This window comes from Myzus persicae, unplaced genomic scaffold (genome assembly GCF_001856785.1).
Source record: "Myzus persicae strain clone G006 unplaced genomic scaffold, MPER_G0061.0, whole genome shotgun sequence".
Classification (NCBI taxonomy): Eukaryota; Metazoa; Arthropoda; class Insecta; order Hemiptera; family Aphididae; genus Myzus; species Myzus persicae.
Genome location: NW_019102130.1, coordinates 271,999 through 295,319, shown reverse-complemented (window position 1 = coordinate 295,319; position 23,321 = coordinate 271,999). Strand labels below are relative to the sequence as shown.

At 33.8% G+C, this 23,321-nt stretch overlaps 1 protein-coding gene across 1 annotated transcript in view; it reads left to right on the top strand.

Annotated features, from left to right (window-relative positions):
* The first annotated feature begins 387 nt into the window (after positions 1 to 387).
* Positions 388 to 23,321, top strand: part of LOC111031361 (protein expanded) — a 30,911-nt gene continuing 7,977 nt past the window's right edge. Inside the window, exons 1-5 of the mRNA XM_022311267.1 lie at positions 388 to 949; positions 18,570 to 18,738; positions 19,950 to 20,049; positions 21,666 to 21,745; positions 22,624 to 22,703. Of these exons, the coding sequence (XP_022166959.1) occupies positions 18,619 to 18,738; positions 19,950 to 20,049; positions 21,666 to 21,745; positions 22,624 to 22,703 (380 nt within the window). The 5' untranslated portion in view covers positions 388 to 949; positions 18,570 to 18,618. The remainder of the gene's footprint in view (positions 950 to 18,569; positions 18,739 to 19,949; positions 20,050 to 21,665; positions 21,746 to 22,623; positions 22,704 to 23,321) is intronic.

Sequence of the window (23,321 nt, the reverse complement as noted above, 5' to 3'; positions counted from 1 at the left end):
ATCAACACAGGGCAATCCCTAAATGGCATACATCCTAGTACTTAAATAATATTATATAGTTCTTGGAGTTATATTTTAAAATTCAATCATCCAGAATCAGCCAGTGTAATATTAAAACATAAATTATAATTTAGATATTAAATACACGATATAGGTAATGTACAAACCGAGACAGACCGCAGGAGACGGAATCCCAAGCACAGTGTCCGACAGTCAAATCCATTCTGAGAACCTCTGATGTAGCAGCGACATAACCGCCACTGACGGGGCCGTCGGTCGGTCGTGTGGGTATAATACGCATAGTCGTCGTCGCGTATTATTATAGTCGTTCGGTTTCAGTTTTGTTTGGTACCGGTCGTAGTAGTTGTAGTCGTCGTCGTCCTCCTACTTCACAACCACCTCTACCTCGGTAACCACCACCACCATCACCTCGTCGTCGGGCAACGCCGAGCCCGTCCGTCCAGTTCGGTGCGCGCGCCAGACGACCGCTCGCCGTGGTCGCACGAACTCAGGTCTCGCGCGTTATATCAGTCATCCGCGTCATTCCGCTCCGCCATAACCATATTTTGTTGTTTCGCGCCCATTTCCTTTCAATCCCTGTTGTACCAGCCACCCATCAGTGACGAAGTTTTTCCAATCCGTTTAACTCCTGACAGAATATTAATTAGTATATAATATATACACACACCTGCTCGCGTACGTGAACTGCAGTGTCGTCCGTTTAGGTTTCTTATTTTTCTTTAGAATTTCGTTTTTCGTATTCCGCTCCGATAAGTGCGCAAGAAAACCGTTTACCGGCAAACGCAGAAGTGCGCGCCTACCTACCCGTGTCTTCACGTCATCGTCTCGTATGACGCGGTAGCCGATTGCTGCGATGATGCAGGACGACGATGATGACGACCGCGGTCGTCGTCTTAATTATCTCCGTCATTGAAAGACCCACATGAAGGTAAGAATAATAATAAAATGGACTTGGGGCTGTAGCGATTGGACCCCCCACCCACCTCTTTGCGATGCCCAAAAATCGATACACCTTATATATACAATATACACCCAAACTCACAATGTAATCAAACCTTTCCTCACGTCGTGTATATTTTATTACGAGGATACTAAAATATTATGTACAGGCGTTGTTGTTTTCGATAAACACGCGCACAAACACGCAGGAAGACTCATTGACAGAATAACTACGTATATCGCCGTACGGCTTCTGCATATAGTTATTAATATATAATATACGTTCTCGGGAAAGTAGACGCGTATTGCGTTACTCCCACCCTACCCCCCTCAACACACACGCCGAGACTACCATAAGTCTGTTTTTCAAAAACCATCTTTTGAACCTACCCGACACTCGAGCGTGCGTATGATACGTGTATGCTATATAATGCGTACGGGTGTGCGTAGGCCCACAACGAAAACGACGAGACGGGGTATATAATAAAAACACCACGCTGTTGACGTATTGTAATGGTATTATTTTTTTTTTCGGTGCCTACGCCATATCGGAAACTGGATGGGGTCGATGTCAATGGAATAATAGTAATAATAATATACGTCCGTCTTCCTATATTTCCGCGAATTCCGGCAAAAGGTTTCTTGTCGTCGGGTATTGGTACTATATTGTTGTCTGGTGCAGCGTCATAACATATTATAACAATAATAAAATAACGCTTTTACTGTAGATGTATCTCTACCCATATAGTATTAATATATCATTTATGTTATAAAGCGTTTTTTAAAAGTCGTCGGTCTGAACTAGTTTCCCGGTTGGCCCGTTTGCGAACAAAATGTCAAAATCCATAGGAGAGAGATAAACTCGTTTCCATACATATACATATATATAATATTAAAACACACGTCGGAATCTCAATAACAAGGTGTCAACTCTCACTTTATACGCATACATACACAATATCTATTGGCCTGCCCGTGTGTGTACGAGAATATAAAAATGTATGTGTCTGTATGTGTGTGCACGCATGTGGTGTTATTAACAGATATTTTCTATAATATTATTATAATGTACACGCGGAGAACGAGCTCGAGGGTTTGAAACTTCTCTAGAGAGTATAGGATTTATATTATGATACTATATTATTCTCCTTCACGCGGTGTAAAGGGTTTGGAATCCAGCGGATAACGATACTGACTGCCGATGTAATAGGCGAAGAGGTACCTGAAGGTATAACACTCTTTAAACCGTATAACGTTATGAATTGAACACTTTAATTATTTAATAATATTGTCATATTGTACCTATATAATATTACTACTATACTTATGCGAACCGGCGCGCTTACAGTGCGTGGCCCGCGCCGTCTCCCTATCCGCGCACGCATTGTGTATCTGCTGCCTACGTCTTACACGGGTATAATATATTTTCGAAAGCCTGCAGTTAGAAACACAAGAAAATTCCACCGGTAATAAATGGGTTTCGTTTTATAGTTGTTGTAATATAAGAAACGCGTTGGAGACTCCCAAGTCCCGAAATTTAACGACCGTCGTCGCGCCTCTCGGAGGTCGTTTCTCGACCGACGGATGCTTCGCGTGGTCCGACGACTGAAAAATAGTTATTCAACACGAATACCTGTTTTGGCAGTAACTCGATCTGATGGAGATTTATGGTCCGCGTCTCTCCTTATCGCGCGCTGGTTGCTGCACGCAGTTATGTACATGTTACCGCCTCCACCAACGCCTATTATAGCTGCCCCGCACACCCCACTGAAACAACGAAAAATTTATAACATACGCACATAAATACATAATAATACATAACAGCATATAATATATTATTTAAAAGTACATTATAATGGACTAATGTAAAATCTGTTTCACTGTGTTAATATATTTATTTTTTCCATTCTCATCATAATAGGTTAATAGTTTGCTCTATACCTAATTCGAATAGTTAGAACTTTTTTTTAAGCTTGTACCTAAAAAATAGCATTTATCACATAATAATATCACGACCTTACATTACAGTGATTTAGATGTGTTACCTTTTGTTTTTCCCGACGAATCTTCGTTTGGTTTTAGTCAGTGGGTATATCAGCTCAAAAGCATAAATATACAAACAGAATCATTGATAATGTAAGACTTGACGAGCGTGGCGGTGACAGGTCTATATAGTATTATAGTATAGTCATAATCAGTTGCTATATACACTTTATACAGTATACACACATAGTACATACTCACACACACTCACACTTCTTCGTGTTTTTATGTACACTTAAGATGGATATAACATGTTATGTATAATATATATACGATATGAATAAAAAAAAGGAAAACAACGCGTTGTTGTCATCGCGTAGTACGGTAGTCTCACAACTCCGCTTTTGCTCTTCCAGAATAGCTAATTAGCCACGTGCTGTTCAGTTTGTTAGTTTTTATACATTGGTGGGTACATTATGGTATAATAATATTCGCATGTGACCATAATATTATTTCGAGCCTTTTGGCTATACCGCAATTAGCGCCCTATTGATATTATGTCACTTTTTGGATCTATTAAACGATTTAATGTCGTTATAATGGCCCCCCTGTTGGATAGCATCGATTTTTCAAGGACAACCGTATACGGCGATATTTTACATAGGCAATGTAGGTACTATACATATATAGGTACATTGAAATTATTTACTTTATGTATTATACGAGTATGTTATGTAATAATATAATGTGAGGGACTGCAAAACCGTTTTTGACGCCGTTGACAAGAAAATAAAAAAATGTGGGTATAATAATTTACCGAGAACCGTATAATGTAGTGGTTTTTTTCTTTTGCTCATTCGCATAGGCATACCATATTCATATTAATATATATTGTACACATAAGAGCGTGTCATGGGACATACTGCTGTCTCTAAAAAACGGTGAGCTGAAAAAAAAATTGTTTACTTAACATTTACGTCTACAGAATTCGACACACGATACGAGTAATAACTCTGGTGCGTGCGCGATTAACAATAAATAAATGAAAAATAAAAAAATAATAGCCGACGCTGAGTCGTCGCCACTGATGCAGCGTGCGATTAAATCGCCATTCGTCGTACCAGAATAATATTATTGACCGACTTTTTGCGCCACCATGGAAGACTTAAACATATCTGCTTGGTTGTCCGTACGACTAGGGCTTCACGAGGGATTCTTGGGCCTGGCTATGTATCTCCATAGAAAAAATTTTCCTAATGAATTTACATTTTTGAAATTTTAATATTTTGATAGGAATACTTATTTTATAGGGACTTCAAAAATATTTAATACAAGGGCCCAAAATGTGATGGGGGGGGGGGGGGGAGATGCTTACAGCGTATGCGCTGTGGGTACTAATAATAACTATAGTTAGGTAATAATATTTAATTTTCAGATATAGGCATTCGATTGTTTGGTATTATTAATCTGACGCTAGTTAGAATTTTCAAGATTTAATAATACAAATAAATATATACACTAGCTGACACGGCAATGCTTTGCTATTGCTTGATTTCAGTACATTTATATATGTTTAGGAATATGTGAAAAGTTTGATATGATTTATATCAGATATTTAATTTAATTAATTTGTATACATTTCTATACATTCCTACAGTATATTATACATATTATTAAAACTGATTAATGACCTATAGCGGCACATAGACATACTGATAATGTATTGATAGATTCAACAAATTTGGACCTTTCAACTTGATGTGTTGGTGCAATGCGCTTCATCGACCATCGGGTGGCCGTAGAAAACTCAACACTATTTTAAAGTACTTTTCTGTGTTAAAATATCACTCTTTAAAAATATTTTTCATCTTATAAACTATACATTTTTTAAATCATTGCACATTTTTCCTATTCACTAAACATACTTAATTTTGAAAAATAATAATCAATAGGTATTTATATTATAATTTATTATATGACTATTTTATATACAGGTAGCTTTAAAGTTGTTACTCGTTAGGTAGGTTTAAATATTTCTTGGTTTGTATATAGCAAGAATTCTTGATTTTTAAATAATCTACATTTCTATTGCGTTACTTAGCAAATATTTTTTTCACTATATGTATGTTTATAATAATATTTGTTTGTATCCACTTTGAATTTTTTCTACGGCATTCAAGATTGCCGAGTAGAAAATTGTTATTACAAATATGCGGTATGTTTGGATTTAGTATAAGTATACAAAGAATAGCTTAATGCTTATAGTAATTTATCAGAAAATTACTAAATAAGAGATTCATAGGTCGCGTCTATAATATTACAGCATAATGACTCTTAAAACTACATAACTGAAATGTTATCTCTTTTTAGCCAGTTCCTAGTTCACATGACGTAGTGTCTGTCATATTTGATAAGAGCAAACTGTATGTCTGTATAGGTATTTCTAGTGAGCCAAATCCATTTTTTGAATTTTGAGATAGCCATATATAGCCAATTAGATGGCTCCCAAATAAAAGACAGTAATAATCATATTTGAGCATTTCAGGAATTTCACCAAGATATTTTTTTTCTTGTTAGAAATAAAATTAATATAACTATAGAATATCTGAAATACGTATAAAAGATTGGAATCCAGTGCATCCTAACAACCGGGTAAAATAGTACAACGGTTTTCAGTTGAAATAAAAACGTTTTTCGTGTTTCTGGAGCGGGAGGATTGTGTTTCCGTTAAGTAGTTATTGATGTTTTTTCAAATTTGCTTCGGGGCAGAAACAGACAAGCATAATATCATTATCGTTTACGCTGGGAGATTGGTTGTCGAAATGTTGCAGATTTACACACACGACTGTAGGTGGTATCGAGTTTATATAATATTGTGGAGAGAGGACAATCTATAGGTACCAGCTATTGGGTATAGTATATTTATTACTTGTAACATTACGACGGCGACCTTAAAGGCGGGTTTCCACTGTACTTGTGTGCTGTGTGCACGAAAAATGTTCTGCTATGTCCAACAACTCGGTAATCTGGTAAATCATTTGGTAACCTAACCTTACCTACCAATCACAGCAAAGGATTTACGCGAACGTCTATAGTGGCAACCCGCCTTTTCTCGACGGACCACGGACGCATTAACCTTTTATGATATAGCATAATGCAAGTGTATAATGTTATGCATTGTAATGTTATTATACTATCGTGCACTTAAAATACACCTGTGAGCATACGCACTGCACCCGCCGTCTCCAAATCGATTTCAGTTTACGTCATCAACACGCGATGCGGCGAATTTTTTCTGCACTGCGATTTAAACAATTTTTTTCATATAATATTATATACTCACGTACACACACAGTACTCACACACGGCTTTCGCGTTCATCATATATCGCATTTACGGTGCACACACACACATTTGTGTTTGAGTGCGTATGTTTACGCGTGCCTGCGTGTGTATGTGTGTGTATAGGTATTGTATAGTCGGCACCTGGTCACGCACCTGGTCTCTGGGGATCCGGCGTGAGTATAAGTGTGTGTGAGTGTGTGTGTATGGGAGTGTGTGTGTATATGCGTGTGTAGACGGGCGGGAAAAAGGTCGACCGCATTCCAGGGCCGGATCGCTCCCTCCAAAGCAGTGTAGGAATGTCGTCGGCTCGTGACCCCGCCCCCCTCTACACCCCCGCGTCCATAACCGCCAACCCCTCTCCCCCGCGACGGCCCCACCCGATCCTCTTTCGTACTAGGTCTCTCACTCTCGCACCGCGTATTTATATACACACACACACATACATATTCTGATCAAACAACGCAATCGTCGTCGATCTGATATAAACATATAATAATAATATATACCTATAATACATATTATATACATACCTGCGCAGTCGAAGGTACCTACACCTATACATATACAAACCTTTTTTTCTTGGATTTATTATTATTATTATTTTTTTTTTTGTTTTCCGAACGCGCATCTCCTCTCCCGAGGCGACCATTATTATTATTACTATTATTATTTAACCACCGGTGGCTATATACGTATTTTATATTATGCGCTACTTTAACACGCACCCTCCCTCCGAAGAGATTTTTGTATTTTCCTTGGGACCTAACCGGTAGACGGTTAAGGAGGCGAGGGGCAGGAACAACGGAGACGTGTTTTTTATTTACGACAAAAATCACGGTCCGTTTATATACGCGTGTATACGATGACGAGTATAATAATATAATAATAACGCACTGGGTTAGGTGCGCGTAGGACTCGTAGGCACAACAATAATATAATATGAAAAGACAAAAAGTCGCGCCAATTATTAATGACACACACACAAACACACAATAACATTCCACGCGGGGTAGATAAATCGGAGAATGATCGTACACACACAACAATATACGAAAACATTAAACAACGTTGAATCACATTTTAACCGCGTTCGCTCTTGGAGAACCGGTTCGGCCCGGCACGGGGGAAATATATACGCATACGTTCGAGTCCGACGAAGACGCGTACCTATATTACTCGCGCGCATACTTGTAAAGAAGAAATAATAATAATTTTTATTCAACAGCGGTGCCCGCGATGTATATTATAATATTATTACATTACATTACATTTTCGTTGTGTACGATAAATAGGTACACGCGCGTCTGCAGCGGCGTGTATTGTAGGTTCAAGAATATTACTATATTGTTCATTATATCTTGCAGGTTGCTTGTTATGTGGTAAGATGCATAGGCGCAGTTTGGGGGTGTTTATCCCCCATGTAACTTGATTAATTATGCACTTACTAAGTATATATTAAGGATATATAGGTACAAGAGTGTATTAATTATTCGTAAAGTGCATTGAGTACGGAATTGGCTACGGACTAGCATGACGCAAGAACGATTTTCAAAATTATCAATGTTAAATTTTGAAAAAGAATTAACAAAATACCAATAAAAAACTGGAGATATTATTAATGAATTTGAATTTGAAACTTTAGACTAGAGAATTATTGCTTTGATTTATATATGTGGTTACTATTGTTATATTAATATTATGTTTAAATGATTTAGACATAAGTGTTGTAAATAATTTTAGTCCCCTCAAAATGTTTAAGTTTTAAGTTTCTTTTTTATAGGCATTATATTATTATAATATAACAGGCTTATTCGACTATCCGCGCCGGGTGTTTACTGATATTAGGAAAGCGTAAACGGTTCGGAAGGGATATTTTGTGCCCATATGAATTGTCTGCGACCCTCCTCCCCGACTTGGTCGCGTTAGAGGACATCACGCAACCTACATAATATTACGATATTATCGATATTCTGACGTGTCGTTGTAAACCAATTTCTTTTTCATCTGACCCCTTAATGAAAAGCATTTTGAGCACCTAATATGAGCACTCCGTAATAAACGGACTGTTCGTCAATCGTCCCCGTCATATAATCGAATTTACCAACGTGGCAAATATTAAGATAGGTATGTACATATAATAAATCTATAACGTCCTCCTCCTTGCCTTTTCGCACCCCAATACAATGGATGTCCCCCCCCCCCCCCAGAACGGGACAAATTACCCGGGAGAAAAATAAAAATAAAAATATTAATGAAGAATAATAACATACAATGCAAATAAATTTTCTCAATATAATTCTATTAAATTAATATATAAATGTAATTCAATAATACGTCATAATAACGCTTTTGCTATTTGCCAAATACCAATACAAATAAAAATTATAAATACTTACACAAATATTATATAATTAAATAATACAAGTAAAAAAAGACGTAACTTATATTTTATATTCTGGTAATATAGCTCACGAAAATTAAAAAATTAAAAATATCATCATTTGAAAAACTTTCTCATAACTTTTTTAACCTGTTGTCTTTGCCTAAATTATTACGAAAAGCTCCTGCTCTATAATTTAAAATGTTTATTGGTGTACTTGAGTTGCTCATCTGTAAATCTTCAATAAAAACGTGAATTATGATAGTAAATAGATGCCGATATCGATATGATATGATTATATATTTCCGGTAAACCAAAGAACCTATTTTCCAACCTATTATTATGTTTAAATAAAATTATATAGATTCATGTGGGAAATGTCTCTGTCCTGGAGAGGAAACATCCAGTACCTCTAAAATTGACGGTAGCGGCAGGGAGGGGCGTCCAAATACCACATATAAGATATTAAGTTTCTGCATGGAGTCATAAATCTTGGTACATCAGTGTTTTAAATCATTGCAATGGTTCATATTTTCATAATATCTTGATCGAGTCGACAAATTACTTTTCTAAATATTAAATGTAATTTTTTTTTTTTTTGTTAATCGAAAATGACAATAATACAAAATACAAATACAATTACAAGAAAAGAGTTAATAATTTACGTCCCACGAATGGCGGTTAATTATAACGTCTTAATTATATTAGTAAAGTTTTAAATCATTTAATTTTGAGTTATTGAACTCTTAGTTACTCATAACTATAATGTAAGTATCATTTTTGTATGTAATTTCCGTAATTACCAATGACTTGATCTAGAAATAATAATACTGTTCTGATTTCCAAGCTTTATGTTAATTCCCATTGCTATTCAAATGTTACTGAAGAAAAAAAATTAATATTGCCTAATAAAAATAATTTAAACCAGTGGAAAACCGGTGGACTAAACGCGTCCTATGCAATCAATATAGACCTGCAAGGACCGAACGTCCGTAAACTGATTTTTTCGATGGCGGCGGTCCTATATACATTCGAACACATCGCACACGGACTACGGTTATAGGTTTAACGTGTCAAATCGGAATGTCGTATTCGACGGGGACTCGACGTGGATAACCGAGAAAGTAAATGTTTTAGGTACCTACATTATATTATACACATCAATAATATAGTTGGAATTATCGTCGACGGCGCGGCGCCTCGGTCAAGTGGAAGGCCCGTGCGCGTATATTATAAGTATAATAATAAATGGCTGGTGTAGGCCGCGCACATTCTATATTATATTATAGGTAGGTAAAGTTATACGTTGCGGTATACCTTACTCGCAGCCGTTATTAGGCGCGACGATCGGATAATACTTAAGGGCGATTCATTATGAATGTATATATATATTATATAAGGTGATGCAGGCTAATATGCATCGTTTGATTGTAATAATTGTTTTTTCGTTCGTTAAAACGCATATTTCACCCAGAGCCGTGGACTCAAGTGAGATGTAGAAAATACGATATGACATCGAGGTATAGTGTATAAACTATAGTTGTACCTATACATATAATATGTAATATGGCACCTAAAATATGTATATTATATATTTATATAAAGGTAGTAATAATAAAGTATTCACATTTAAACTAATAAACATGTTTAGATATGTTTTTAACTTTATAGTATGTATTAACAAATAATAATAACCTATATCAGTTGAGCTAACGGACACGTGATGTATTCTGTAATATAAGTGGTACATTTCGAATATAATAAACGAGTTAAATCGTACAGAAAAAAATTAAAAATATGTTAATACAATATAATATATTCTACTTTGGAATAAGAAATTACAAATGCTTGTCTTCTCACTAAAAAAAGTAAAAAATGTTGTTTTTTAACCAAAGCTTAAAATTAGGAAAAAATATTTTTAAAAACCTTAATAGTTCTAATCTAATAAATGTCTTTCGTTTAATGGATCACCAGCCACCAGATATATATATATTATACAAGGTACAGTCCTGAACGTTAAAACTATTTCGAATAAATACCCATGCGATCAATGTAAAAGCGTAAATGCGGTAAGAATGCGTAAACAATATCGTGGATCATAATTATTGTATATAAATATATAATATAGGTACAATGTATACGGACGAAAAGGCTTAGAATTTTTTTTCATTTTACAACAATGTAAATAAAAAAGAGTGCCGATAATATTCTGCTTTTTATAAATTCTTTATTATATATATGTTATTATAGTCACAGACGTTTCCCATGTCCCGCACTAATTTGAAGTAATAAAACTGTGAGTACCGTGTGTATGTATATATACAGAAAGTTTAACCACATAACTCGAGGGGCGATGGACGATTGAGGCACAGACTTGCGGTATATCGTAGACAACACATGTACGAAATAGTTAAAATCCATCTTGTAAATATTTTATAACTATCATATGCTATATAGTATAATATGCAGGCAATCATTTTTCCACCCCGTCGTTAGCCCTAAGAGTAACACGACAAAGATTGTGTTTAAAGTTCTCCACCGCACAACATTTTGTCTGTGCTCTTAAAATCTTTAATTCATGTATAATTATATTATTTACATGCATTTTGACATTGCAATACATTTTTATAATCAACGTTCATTATTATATTGTGCAGTTACGCCGTTTTATGTTCCGCACGCATCCACTGTTCAATGTATTCAGTAAACGATTCGATTCGTTGTGTTATATTGTTATTCGAAAGTCGAAAAATTATAATTTTATACGATTGAAACACTCTGCAAATTGAAGGAATGTTTTAATAACTGTATACAATTATTCGTAAATTGGTTATTATATTGTATAAATATAACCTATAGGTTTGCATTTTGTACTCGTTTAGAAAATGACACTAATGACACTTATTATATATTGTCACCCATAAACGGTTTTTATGTACCAAACAAAAATATTTACATTTGGAAGTGAGAGAATTTGTTCTTATCACTTATAAGAACCTGGGTGTACAAAATGCACATATTTACATGTATTGAATATATCAACACAACACCGTCATTCGTTTTGGCTGTTGAAATTTACGATAATATTAAGGTTCGATAACTTGGAATCGGTGGCGGGTTTTGGGTCGTGCTTTCTAGTTTCTGCCACGATCGTTGTAATAGTTAATATAACAGCAGTTATTTAACAATATACCTAACCTCAGAATAAAATCTAACTATACCAATAACACTGTGCTGGGAACGGTTTCCTTCAGCGATAACGAAACTTACGCAGTGGACAGCATAGTTCGGAATCGCACTAGGCCACCTCCTAGAATATAATGTAAACACCTACGGTATTTCCTCACGCTTTTTTTCGCAGAACTATCGAACCGATACACCCATTTATGCATGCACGGGCAATAATGTTAGGCACCCGTTCAACGGTTTCTTAAATTTTTTTTGTCAAAACGAACCTTATATAGGTACCTAAGTAAAAATCAGTTAAAACGGTAAATATGTAATATTATCATTCGCGTAATTATTATATACACATATTTTAATATATTATCTAAATGTAGCTACTGCTGATATAAATCTATACACAACCAGACTAGATAGATCGGAAATTGATAGGGTAATTCGATATATATTATATACTATAATGAATAATTGGAAGCAAAGAACCGATAATATAATGCCTATAGGTATATATTATACATATTATATTTATTCAAATGAAATGCGCACGACAACACAACGTGATAAAGACTCACTCATCAAATTACGTTATTCCTTATTTGAGGGACCTATGTGGCAAAAAGCTGTGTTTATTTCCTTGTATACACCATTTAAAAAGTTTTGCAAAAGTCTTTATCATTTGCATCTTAAACTACGCAGTGTAGTGTGTCTTACACTCCGCGGTCGTTTTCGTGTACCTGCGCGTCTACGGCCTACCTATCCTCCGCATGCCTCAACTTATAAAGACTATTACTGGAAATTAATAATTATATTATTATAAATTAATTGTTAAAATAAACACGAAAATAAAAATTATTATTTGAATCAAGGCAAATCAATATTAATACTATGAGTCCTAAACTGTAAAATGTATATTAAAGGTAGTTAGGTAATAATTATTCAAGATCATCCCAATCATATTAATTGGAAAAAAGTACCTCCTCAATGGACGGCGACAAACCTGCTATAACCGCCATACAGTGCAACACTCTATATGTGTCACAAATATTAAAAATGTTAATAATATGTTATTACAACGTATGTAAAAGCTATTAGGTATTCAAAATAAGTCATCGTTAGTATATTTACGTACGTAGTATGTATTATGTATGAATTTGAATGATATAATATTATTAATATATCCGATTAAGGACATAAATATATATTATACACAATTAATACGATATTATAATTTATAGCATTTATAACCGAGATTGTGTGTGTGTTTATGTTGGTTTTTAACGATGGAATTTGTGAAATGCCGGTGTTTTACTTTCTCCCGAAGTATGTTTATAGTATACTCCACGTGATTAGTATTCAGGCACTTCCTGGACACAATAAAAATAATACAAAATACGAAACAAAACAAAACGTGACAATGGGTTATTATTGATAAACCCAATATCGACGACAAGACGATGATTATTATTTTTTTCTTCTACTGCCTGCCCGATCGGTTGCCCGTGTACTTAGATCCATCGCCTCTGACGGCCACGAAACGCGCCAGCGATCGTATTATATTACTATTATACTCGCGGTATTATATTATGTATATACTATGTATAGGTACTACGGACTCGCGTGTAAAGATGACATGCCAGGAATACTTAATGATAATTTATTGTTGTCGGTCAGCGGTCACAGTGAATGTGTGTGTATGTGTGTGTAACTGACATATAATATTATAACGTATATATATATACATATTACATATATATAGTACGTATAAACTTATCCGGTCGCCTTTTTACGTGTATATAAACGCGTATGTATAATGATAATACATAGTTGCATCATCCAGCCAGCCACCGCGGATGAAAAAAATTAGTTCTAGAATAACGGAATTCCTCATCGGACGGTGGTACATAATATTGAGGTATCTGTGTATATATTTATGTATATAAGCAGTGAGTGCGCACCGGTTATAGGTTATATTATGTATGTAGAGATGCATTATCGATAACATATGTATATATTATATTATATTATTACACTTGTCGTATATAATATACATATGTGTATATATATGTATCGCAACAATGGTGCGTATATATAAATATACACACATACCAGTGAAATACCTCTTTTGAGACTTCGAGTGGGTCCTTTAGGGCGCACACGCGGTCATTCCAGCGGCGATCGTTTTACATATTATTATATACTGGACAGTTATAGTCGGGCCCTCGGTAGGATTGTTGTGATATAGAGGGGGGAGGGGGGGGGGGGTTGGTTGTTGTAAATCGAAATAGTATACATTCACACAGGCATACATACATATACTAAAATGAAGTATTATCGTACTCTAAAAAGTAAAAACTATATAAATGTATATTGTATATAATATACACGTTGTCGCATTCTTGCAGTGTGCATCGTGTGTGTGACGTGTACATATAATATACTATACGTACAGCAGTGGGTTCACAGGCGAACACAGAGCGGCACAAGGGTTTTATGAAAAATATTGGTTTTCTACATATTACATAATAATGAATAGGTACATGCAGTTCATCTGAACTTGAAAAACCACTAATAAACAATACTCGTTCAAAATTTGTCATCCACCGCAATTCTCCATAAAAAATGTTGCTATGAAATATGAAATCAAAAAAGTAAAAAACCTTACACAATGATAACTATAAGAAAAAGTAAGAAGTATGATTAAAAAATGTATTCAAATAAATTATTGCGTTTAATAAAATCACCCAGAGTCTGTATATTATAATTTATAGTAAATATACGACACGACCGGTTAAGCTCAATGATCTCGAGTGTTTAGCTGCCTGACGTTGTGTTATTATACTTGTATCACCATCATACGTAAATCATACATTATATACATAGAACATTCCACGAGAAAACGAACAAAGATCTCTCAGCAATATATTATACACGCATTATAATAATATAATATATAGGTCTCCCTTCGTCCGCCGCAGTCGGTCGTCACAATAATAATAATAATAATTAGCCGAAAATAATAATAACCACGTTCCTCGACCGGATACGACAGCTAGTGCGTATTTTAACACTATATCGTACGCACTATACACAGAGTATAATAATATTATGCGTGTACTATAATATAATCTCTGTATATACACACGCGGACCATTGTACGAGCATAAAGACGTCGTCGTTGTGGCGACAACTCGGCGATGTTGTCTAGCTACGCGATTTTTTTTCATTGTCATAATTTATATTATACGCCGCACATACTCGGAGATAGATAAAAAATAAAAACGATTTTCGTTCGAGTAGGAAAAAATGTAACAATTTTTATGGTATTTTAATAACGGCTATTACGGAGCGCGCATTTCGATGCTACATAATTGGTCGGTATCCTTGCTGTAGCTTACAGTAGCTGCAGTAGTAGTTATACACTTATGTCTACTATAATAGTGGTCGATCACATAATAACATCAACATAATGTAATCGCGTAAATTACCCAGTCATATTAGTTATAAGTTTTAGTTTTTAGTTATTAATTATTATTATACACGGGTTTACTTTCGTTTTTATTTAGTCGATTATTATGGGATATAATTATTATATTAAAATATTATATGGAAAAACAGTCATTCGTGTACCTACTGTATAAGCGTAATAATCTTGCGTAAAATTTCAAATTTTTTTGAAATTGTTTAATTGCACGTTTATATAATATGTATGTGTGTGACACGAAACGTACTGTTTTTTAAGGGAGAAAAAATTTATTTATTGCTTACCATGCGTGTGGTGGTGGTCTTGAGCATAGTTCTGATTTCGCATTGCAGACAAATCACTACCTCCCATTTGATGCATTCCAATATGTATCCCACCGTCTCTAACCTGCAGCAATGTAAATAAAAAGATAAAGATGTTTTTTTTGTACATGTATGGGTATGGATCAATAAACAATTATGTTCAGTGTCTGCGGCTTCTAAGCTTCTCGGCCGTCACATGTAAATATGTAATGAATAATGATAAATGATTTATTTTTTATCTCACCAAAAATTACAATTTCGTTATATTTATTTATTGATAAACCCCGGACCGCTTAAGGAACTGCAAATGTTCTATAATGTACTGTGATATTGCTAAAATCAAAATAAATTGCCATTTTTAATGTGATCGAAACGTTAATGATTAATAATAGTTGGCTTGGAATTTAAAATGCAGTCTTGAGTATACAAAACTATAATCAGGCACTGTATAACTATACAAGCTGTACTTAAGTACAATAGATATTGCAGGGAATAAAATAGTACTAAATATATAGGTACTGTTATTAACATAATATTATTATACTTCACTAAGCACTGCACCACGATTCGCGGTATGGAGAAAAAGCACGGTACGTTCAAAATTCCAAGCGGTCATTCATCCATAAGAATATTAGCATCGTTTAGCTCGGTTTGAATTCGTGTTAATATCTCTGCGATTAGCGCAAGATCGCTGTCGTGCCACACGTAAATCACCAAATATTCAGGCGGCCATTAACTTAAAGATTCCGCAACGAGTTAAAAAAAAATAAAAATAAAAAACCCGTAATAAATTAATAACATTGTAGGTACCTATAGGCTATTATATTAGGTATGTATATTTGTAATGTTTGTATGTATATAATATATATAATATAATATAAAGTCGTTATAATTATATGGTAGTTGGTCAATGCGTATATATTATAATATTATTACTACTGGACGCCGAGTACGTATTATAATAAGGCCGTCGCTGTGTGTAATGAAATTTTTTCGGAGAATTGTCGACGACCAGTTTCATTATATAGGTACATATTATGGGTGTATATAATATACAGCGTGTATGTGAGACGATTGTGGAGAGGTATAATACACGTCATATACACATTACACATTACACGACGAGCAGGTAAACGACGGTTTTTTCGACGGAATTCGTAATTTTTTGGATTTTGTCTGTTTCCAACGCACACGGAGCTGTGCGCTGCGGGTATGCCCGGTGGCTGATGCATACTGCGCATATGTATTATATTATGTAAGTACGACGCAGTGTGTTGTGTGTATAATATTATGTGGGTACGGAGACGCTGTCTCGTTGTTTAGGGTCCGACGCGTTCATTATAAAAAATATATTATGTTTAGGTGCATTAGCGGGCGTTCGACGAAACTGTGTAGCGCTGCCGAGAGTGCGCGCGTTGGGGGTTTGGTCTCGTTTTCCTGCAGGTAAGATACATCTCCGACCTTGAACCAACGAAAACTATTATATACATTGTGTGTAATTTATTCTCTCTCTCTCTCTATATATATATATATATATATACGTCGAGTGAACTATATAATTAATAAACTAGAATTCATCATGCTGGGGAAAACATTCGGTTCTGACATATTTTCGTCCCGGGTATGTTTATATAGGTTCTTATAATACCGACTTCGTGTATATACTATATATTATACCGAGTACCAACTAAATACGTCTTATGATGGAAGTATGCTGTAGTGGGCATGGAAATAAAAACACGCTGTTGTGGCAATGTTTCTCTGCAGCGTTTCTTATAATATCATATCATTATGATCATTATGTAATATACTAATATACTATACGATATAGGTATATACCTATCATAATATTCATATTGTACCTACGCACTCGCGAATTATAATATTATACTGAACTCGTATCGTTTGACGCCTTCAAACACAAATACCATACACACACAGATACTTATTTTACGTATATATTTTTTTATAGTACGTAAACGTCTAAATATTTATACATTGCGCTTATTATCTGTACAAATAAAATTCATAAAATGTTTGTCTATTTCTTTGTCCTCTAGTATCACAACTACTGGAACGTAGTTATTAAAAGTTACATGAATAGATTCCTAGAGACTCAGGGAGTATGCGTACTTTAATTTTTCAACCCCTATATGTTGTTGTAGGGTGGGTGGCTTACAGTCTCACGAATTAATTGAGTTTTAGATCATGAAAATAGAATATTTTGATGTTCATTTAATTAGTTACCACATAGATAATTTTACTATTATAATTAGTAACAAATTAAGACACATAAAAATGTTTAAAAATATATTAAAATTACAAAGCTTAAAATCAAATATCATGAACAAAATTACAATGATTACTTTTATGATTTGCTTTCTGAATTCTGGAGGTATATTTGACAGTACCTAAACACATATGGAACAATCTTAATGATATAGGATTTACGTCGGCTTTTAAGTATTTGTTGAATATGTTTCCAGTTTTTTGTTTATAGATAAATCAAAAATAAGCCTATAATTTTTAAGAAGTGGATAATCATAAAACCAAACATTGTGTTTATAATGTATATTTTTCAACTGAAGCAAAACGGATAACTATTGGTAGATAGATTAATTTTAAGCCGAACGAATTCAGCTAGAATTATGCATAGGTCTTATGTACACATATTTAATATTACCATCATAATTTAATAATATGTAATATAAGTACTTGAATAGTCATATAGTTATGATGATGTCATGCTACAAACCTCTGTACAAGAGATTTTATAATATTTTTGTTTGACTAATAGGCAATAACTATTGATATGTACACTGTACCTATACACTGTACGAAGTACAACGAAAACTTACACATTTTTCTTTCCCGCTGTACCGGAGTCGGCGGCGTGTCGATTACGCTCGTGTAATAATGTATGCATGTTAATCAGTTGCAGATATTATGTGGGCGCGCGAAATGTAGGCGTCGGGCGAGCTAGCATGCGGAGCGCCAGCACAGTGAGCGGCCCTCTACTGTCTGTTTCAACGCCTGCCAGCCAACAAAACCGGTTAGCTGCCGTCCACCTGCTCACTGGCCAATTATTGTATTTCACTGTCGAGGTGAGTGTAAAATGACGACTACGGCTAGGTACGACTATAAGACGGCGGAGAAGAAGAAAAAGAAGAAAAAAGATTAAATTCGAGAGAGACGGCGTTGCTAGGGCGAAAGAGAGAGAGAGAGAGAGAGAGAGAGAGGAGAAAATATTTTTATTTTTCGATACATTGTTTACCGGGAAAATATTATGTCCGCGAATTTCAACTGTGATGATACCACCTATATAAATACATCATATATATATATATATATATATATTTATATGTCTCATGCGAGTTATGAGGTCGCCATAGTACATACCGTAATGCCGCCATATCGTAAAATATAATATTATATATAGAAACCTATACGCGCGTATAACACTGAATATAACAATATGTGTTGTTGTGGTACACGTGTTATAACTGGACCACTGGAAACCGGCATGGAATTCGGGTACATCCACGTTCGAATTTATAATATTATATTGTCAGAGTGCGTGAGCATAAAACAAAAAAGCACATTTTTCTAGATTATATTATTATACGACCGACCTACATAGTATAAAATAATATACTATTGTATAATAATATTATTATATTTGGTCACAGTTGAGATTTATTTTGGGTTGCTCAAAACAAATTTTAATAAATCGATCTTATCGTAGTATGTAATAAAAAAATCGTTTGTGTGTGTGTGTGTGTGTGACTGTGTGAGATATATATCGGGTGATCCTTAACGTAAGCTATTCATTATTTGGTTTTTTTTTTCATAATTTTAAGTCGTTAAGAAAACATTTTCTAAAAAATGCATTTCAGAATTATTTTTATTTTTTCAGTTACAACATGCGTTTTAAATTTATTATTAGTTACTTAATTATAAGTTATAACTAGTAAACTACTTTTCCAAAATTTGATTTTTATAGAATAAATAAAGAGATTTGTACACTCCAAATAATCACTTTAAAGAATAAAAAAATGTGTGTCATCATATAAAAAGTAAAACATAAGAAAAAAAAATGTAATTGACTTAAAATTATTTAAAAGAAATATTTTCATAACAATTATTAGTGTTTCCTGTTATAATGATTGTTTTGAAGGTACGTTGAATGGATCACCCCGTGCATTTATAGAAAATGAGAAATTATTATAGATTTTGATTATAGAATATACTGTTTTCGGATTATGTATATTTATAAACCTCGCGTGAACTTACTGAGTGTAATTTTTGTTTCTAGGGTAAATCTCGGGTAAAAGAAGTCTTCTCACAGCTGACGACTTACATGATTGCTCAAGGAATGCAAGACGTCGAACTGTTCGCACTGGCATTTATTCTAGGTGAGTAAAAGATTGCACTATAACGACGTTTGTAAACTAGAATCTACCTATAGTTTATAGAGATATAATATTACAATGCAATTAAAGTTAACATAATAAATTGTTCATCATTTTTATAAAGTATATTTTAATTTAACGCTTATATAATTGTATATATGTACTGTATACTAAAATATAATAATCGAATTCGTATTATAAATTCTCTGTTTCTATGACGAGCATCGCTTAATGAATGTAATGATTTATAATATATAATATAAGATATAACCTACAACTGCGAATTGCCACCATAATTAAGACTGTAAATGCGATCATTGCACATTATATTTACCGGCATGTATGATTTATGCATGTGTCGTGTGTATATGCGGTATATATATAATACATCATATATGTATAAGATTCGAGCAGTTTCGTAAACATAGATACCATTTAAATAAGTAATAATAATACAAAACTGAAAGGTAAAGATTGGTAATTACTAATTTATACATGCTTATAATAAGATGAATTTTACATTGCCGTCGCTTGTATATGATTTCGATACATGTATTATGATATATGCTAATCGAAGAGACGATCGATATTAAAATAAAATAATTTTTTTACATTCATGCCCACAGAACATAATTGTTCAACTACTCTACAGTCACGATTATATTTTCAATTAATTTTATTATTTCACAAATTCACCGTTTATACAATTATGCTATAATATGTACAAATCCGTTATGAATGCCAACGCGTTTTATGCGTTCCTATACCTACCTGTGTGTATAATACACATATATTTTGATTGTATATAACTGTTAAAATTAATACATATTACACAAATAAATTATGCACGAGAATGTTATTTATCGTTTTAAGTATTATATTTGAAAAAAAATCGGTTAATAATAACTGTTTATTTTACAAACAAAAATTAATTAAATTATATATTGTGACGTGTTTGTAATACAAAATTATAAGCTCGATTAACGGATGATCATTTCTTGCGAAATATTTTAAAATGACAATATTAAGAGGATGTTTGCGCACCATTTGTTTTCTCTCTCTGACCCACGTGTAGCATAGCAAATGTATGTTTAGCAGTACCAACCGTTTGTTATAACTTAATATTAGAGTGAGTTCACCTATTGTACAACTTTAAGTTAAGAACATTATCTGCATCCCTGCGTTGCTTATTTTATGATATTTTATTTATATGCAAATTATGACGTGTATTACAATTTAAAAATACTTATACATTGTATAATAATTAAAATATTGTAAAAAACCAAGGTAGGAACACAGGTTATGTCCTTACCCTAAAGTCGTATAATAAGTGAATTCACTCAAATATTAAAGTAGCAACACAGGGTTGGTTTTGTTGAACATCAATTTGCTGCGTTGCTCGTGGGTCAGAAGATAAAATAAAAAAGTGCTCTGACATACCCTAGGCATAGTAAAGGAATGCCGGTCGTTGTTTTTTTTTATTATTAGAAACTACTACTACTAATAATAATGTATAAAAAAACAATATGTCAAGGCGCGTCGTATAGACAATTCAAGCGCATGGCTGCCGCATAGAAGTTTAATTATTATAAATTATAATGTGTATTGTTTTGTTTTAGACGAAGAATATTTTTTCGCTGACCCTGAAAGTAAACTGTCTAAGTATTCGCCAAAAAGTTGGAAATCGTCTTCGACATATGTAAGTATTTTAAAATTTTTTTTTGTTTGCAAATTTATCAAAAGTAATTTATTCATTCCAACTTCCAACTTAACCTTGCTATCGCTCTAGAGTTAACGAAGGAAACTGTAGACCGTCGTGTTAACTGATTTCCTGCGATACGGTTGAAATTAATTAAAAACATTATAATTTGGGGCTGCTATAATATACCAAACATATTTATAGTTGTGCAATAACGTTAATAATTATTTAAAATTTTGTTATTCTATACAACACGGATTCGTATAGTTAACAACTTGGTTGTTAGTTATAAAGGGGGGGGGGGAGAGGGGAACTTAAAAGTGGGATTGTATATTTTTTTAATATTAATTTGTTGTTCCGCTCGAGCTGCCGGTTGGAATACATACACATACGTATAATTATGAGTACAACCCGCGCGAGAAGGGAAATTTATTATGCAACTGTCTCAATTTATTCCGGACGACATATATATAGATATATATACGTGCTCGTACACAATAATTGGTTTTTAAGTTGTCAAAATGATATGTTGTTTTGATACGTACAACCACAAATATGTATGTATACATTATATATATGTATAGTGTATACTCGTATCTGTATATATATTATACATAGTTTTTCGTCCCAATCCAAGGTCACGTTAGATTATCGTGTTCCTTCCAGCTAAAGACATACACACACATATATATATATATATATATATACTTGTGTAAGATTGCAAGAAAGTATTACCTAATGCCAAACGAAAACGGGTTTAATCCCTTCTTTGTCTTCCCCGTTTGTTATTTACATATATTTATAATACACACTCGTGTATTTGATTACAAGTCAACATCGGTATTTTAATTTTGTTTTTTTGTTTTATCACGCCTCAGGGTCTCGATCAAAACGGCCAACCTCTACTCCAGTTGCATTTACGCGTCAAGTTTTACGTCGACACTACTAAATCTCTACGGTAATTACAACGTATACACACATACATAATATACATTTATAAATATAGAGCGGATAGTTATATTATATACAATTTTAATTCGATTTAAGTTCGTGATTTTTTTTTATAATATAGCCGCCGAGAATATATGATATGTTTGTGTGTGCACATATATTTTATTACATTATACACATTAATACTTATTCAAGTCGCCGGACAAAAATGTTTGAATAAATATTAAACGAGTCATTAAGTTATTTAAAAAGTCATATTATTCGACTGGTAGCACGAAGCGTTTGCGTGCGTACAGTTTAATGCATTCGTGGAATTTATGTATAGTTAGTTACTCGAGCGCTTATATTATATACATTTTATACTTGTATAACATATATGTATATTGTATACACCTATATACATTATACATATACCCATAGTATATATATAAATAAATACCACGTGATCGACAGTAAATTATGCGTTAAAATAATTACAAAAATATTTACGACTCACTAGCCGTCACTCCTGGTAGAATTTTTTCCGACGTCAATTCGGTACGGCGGCGATGGGTGCGGAGAAGAGAAGATCTTACCAGATGCCTACAACGATGTGTTCGCCGCCCAAGAAACAAAAATACTAATG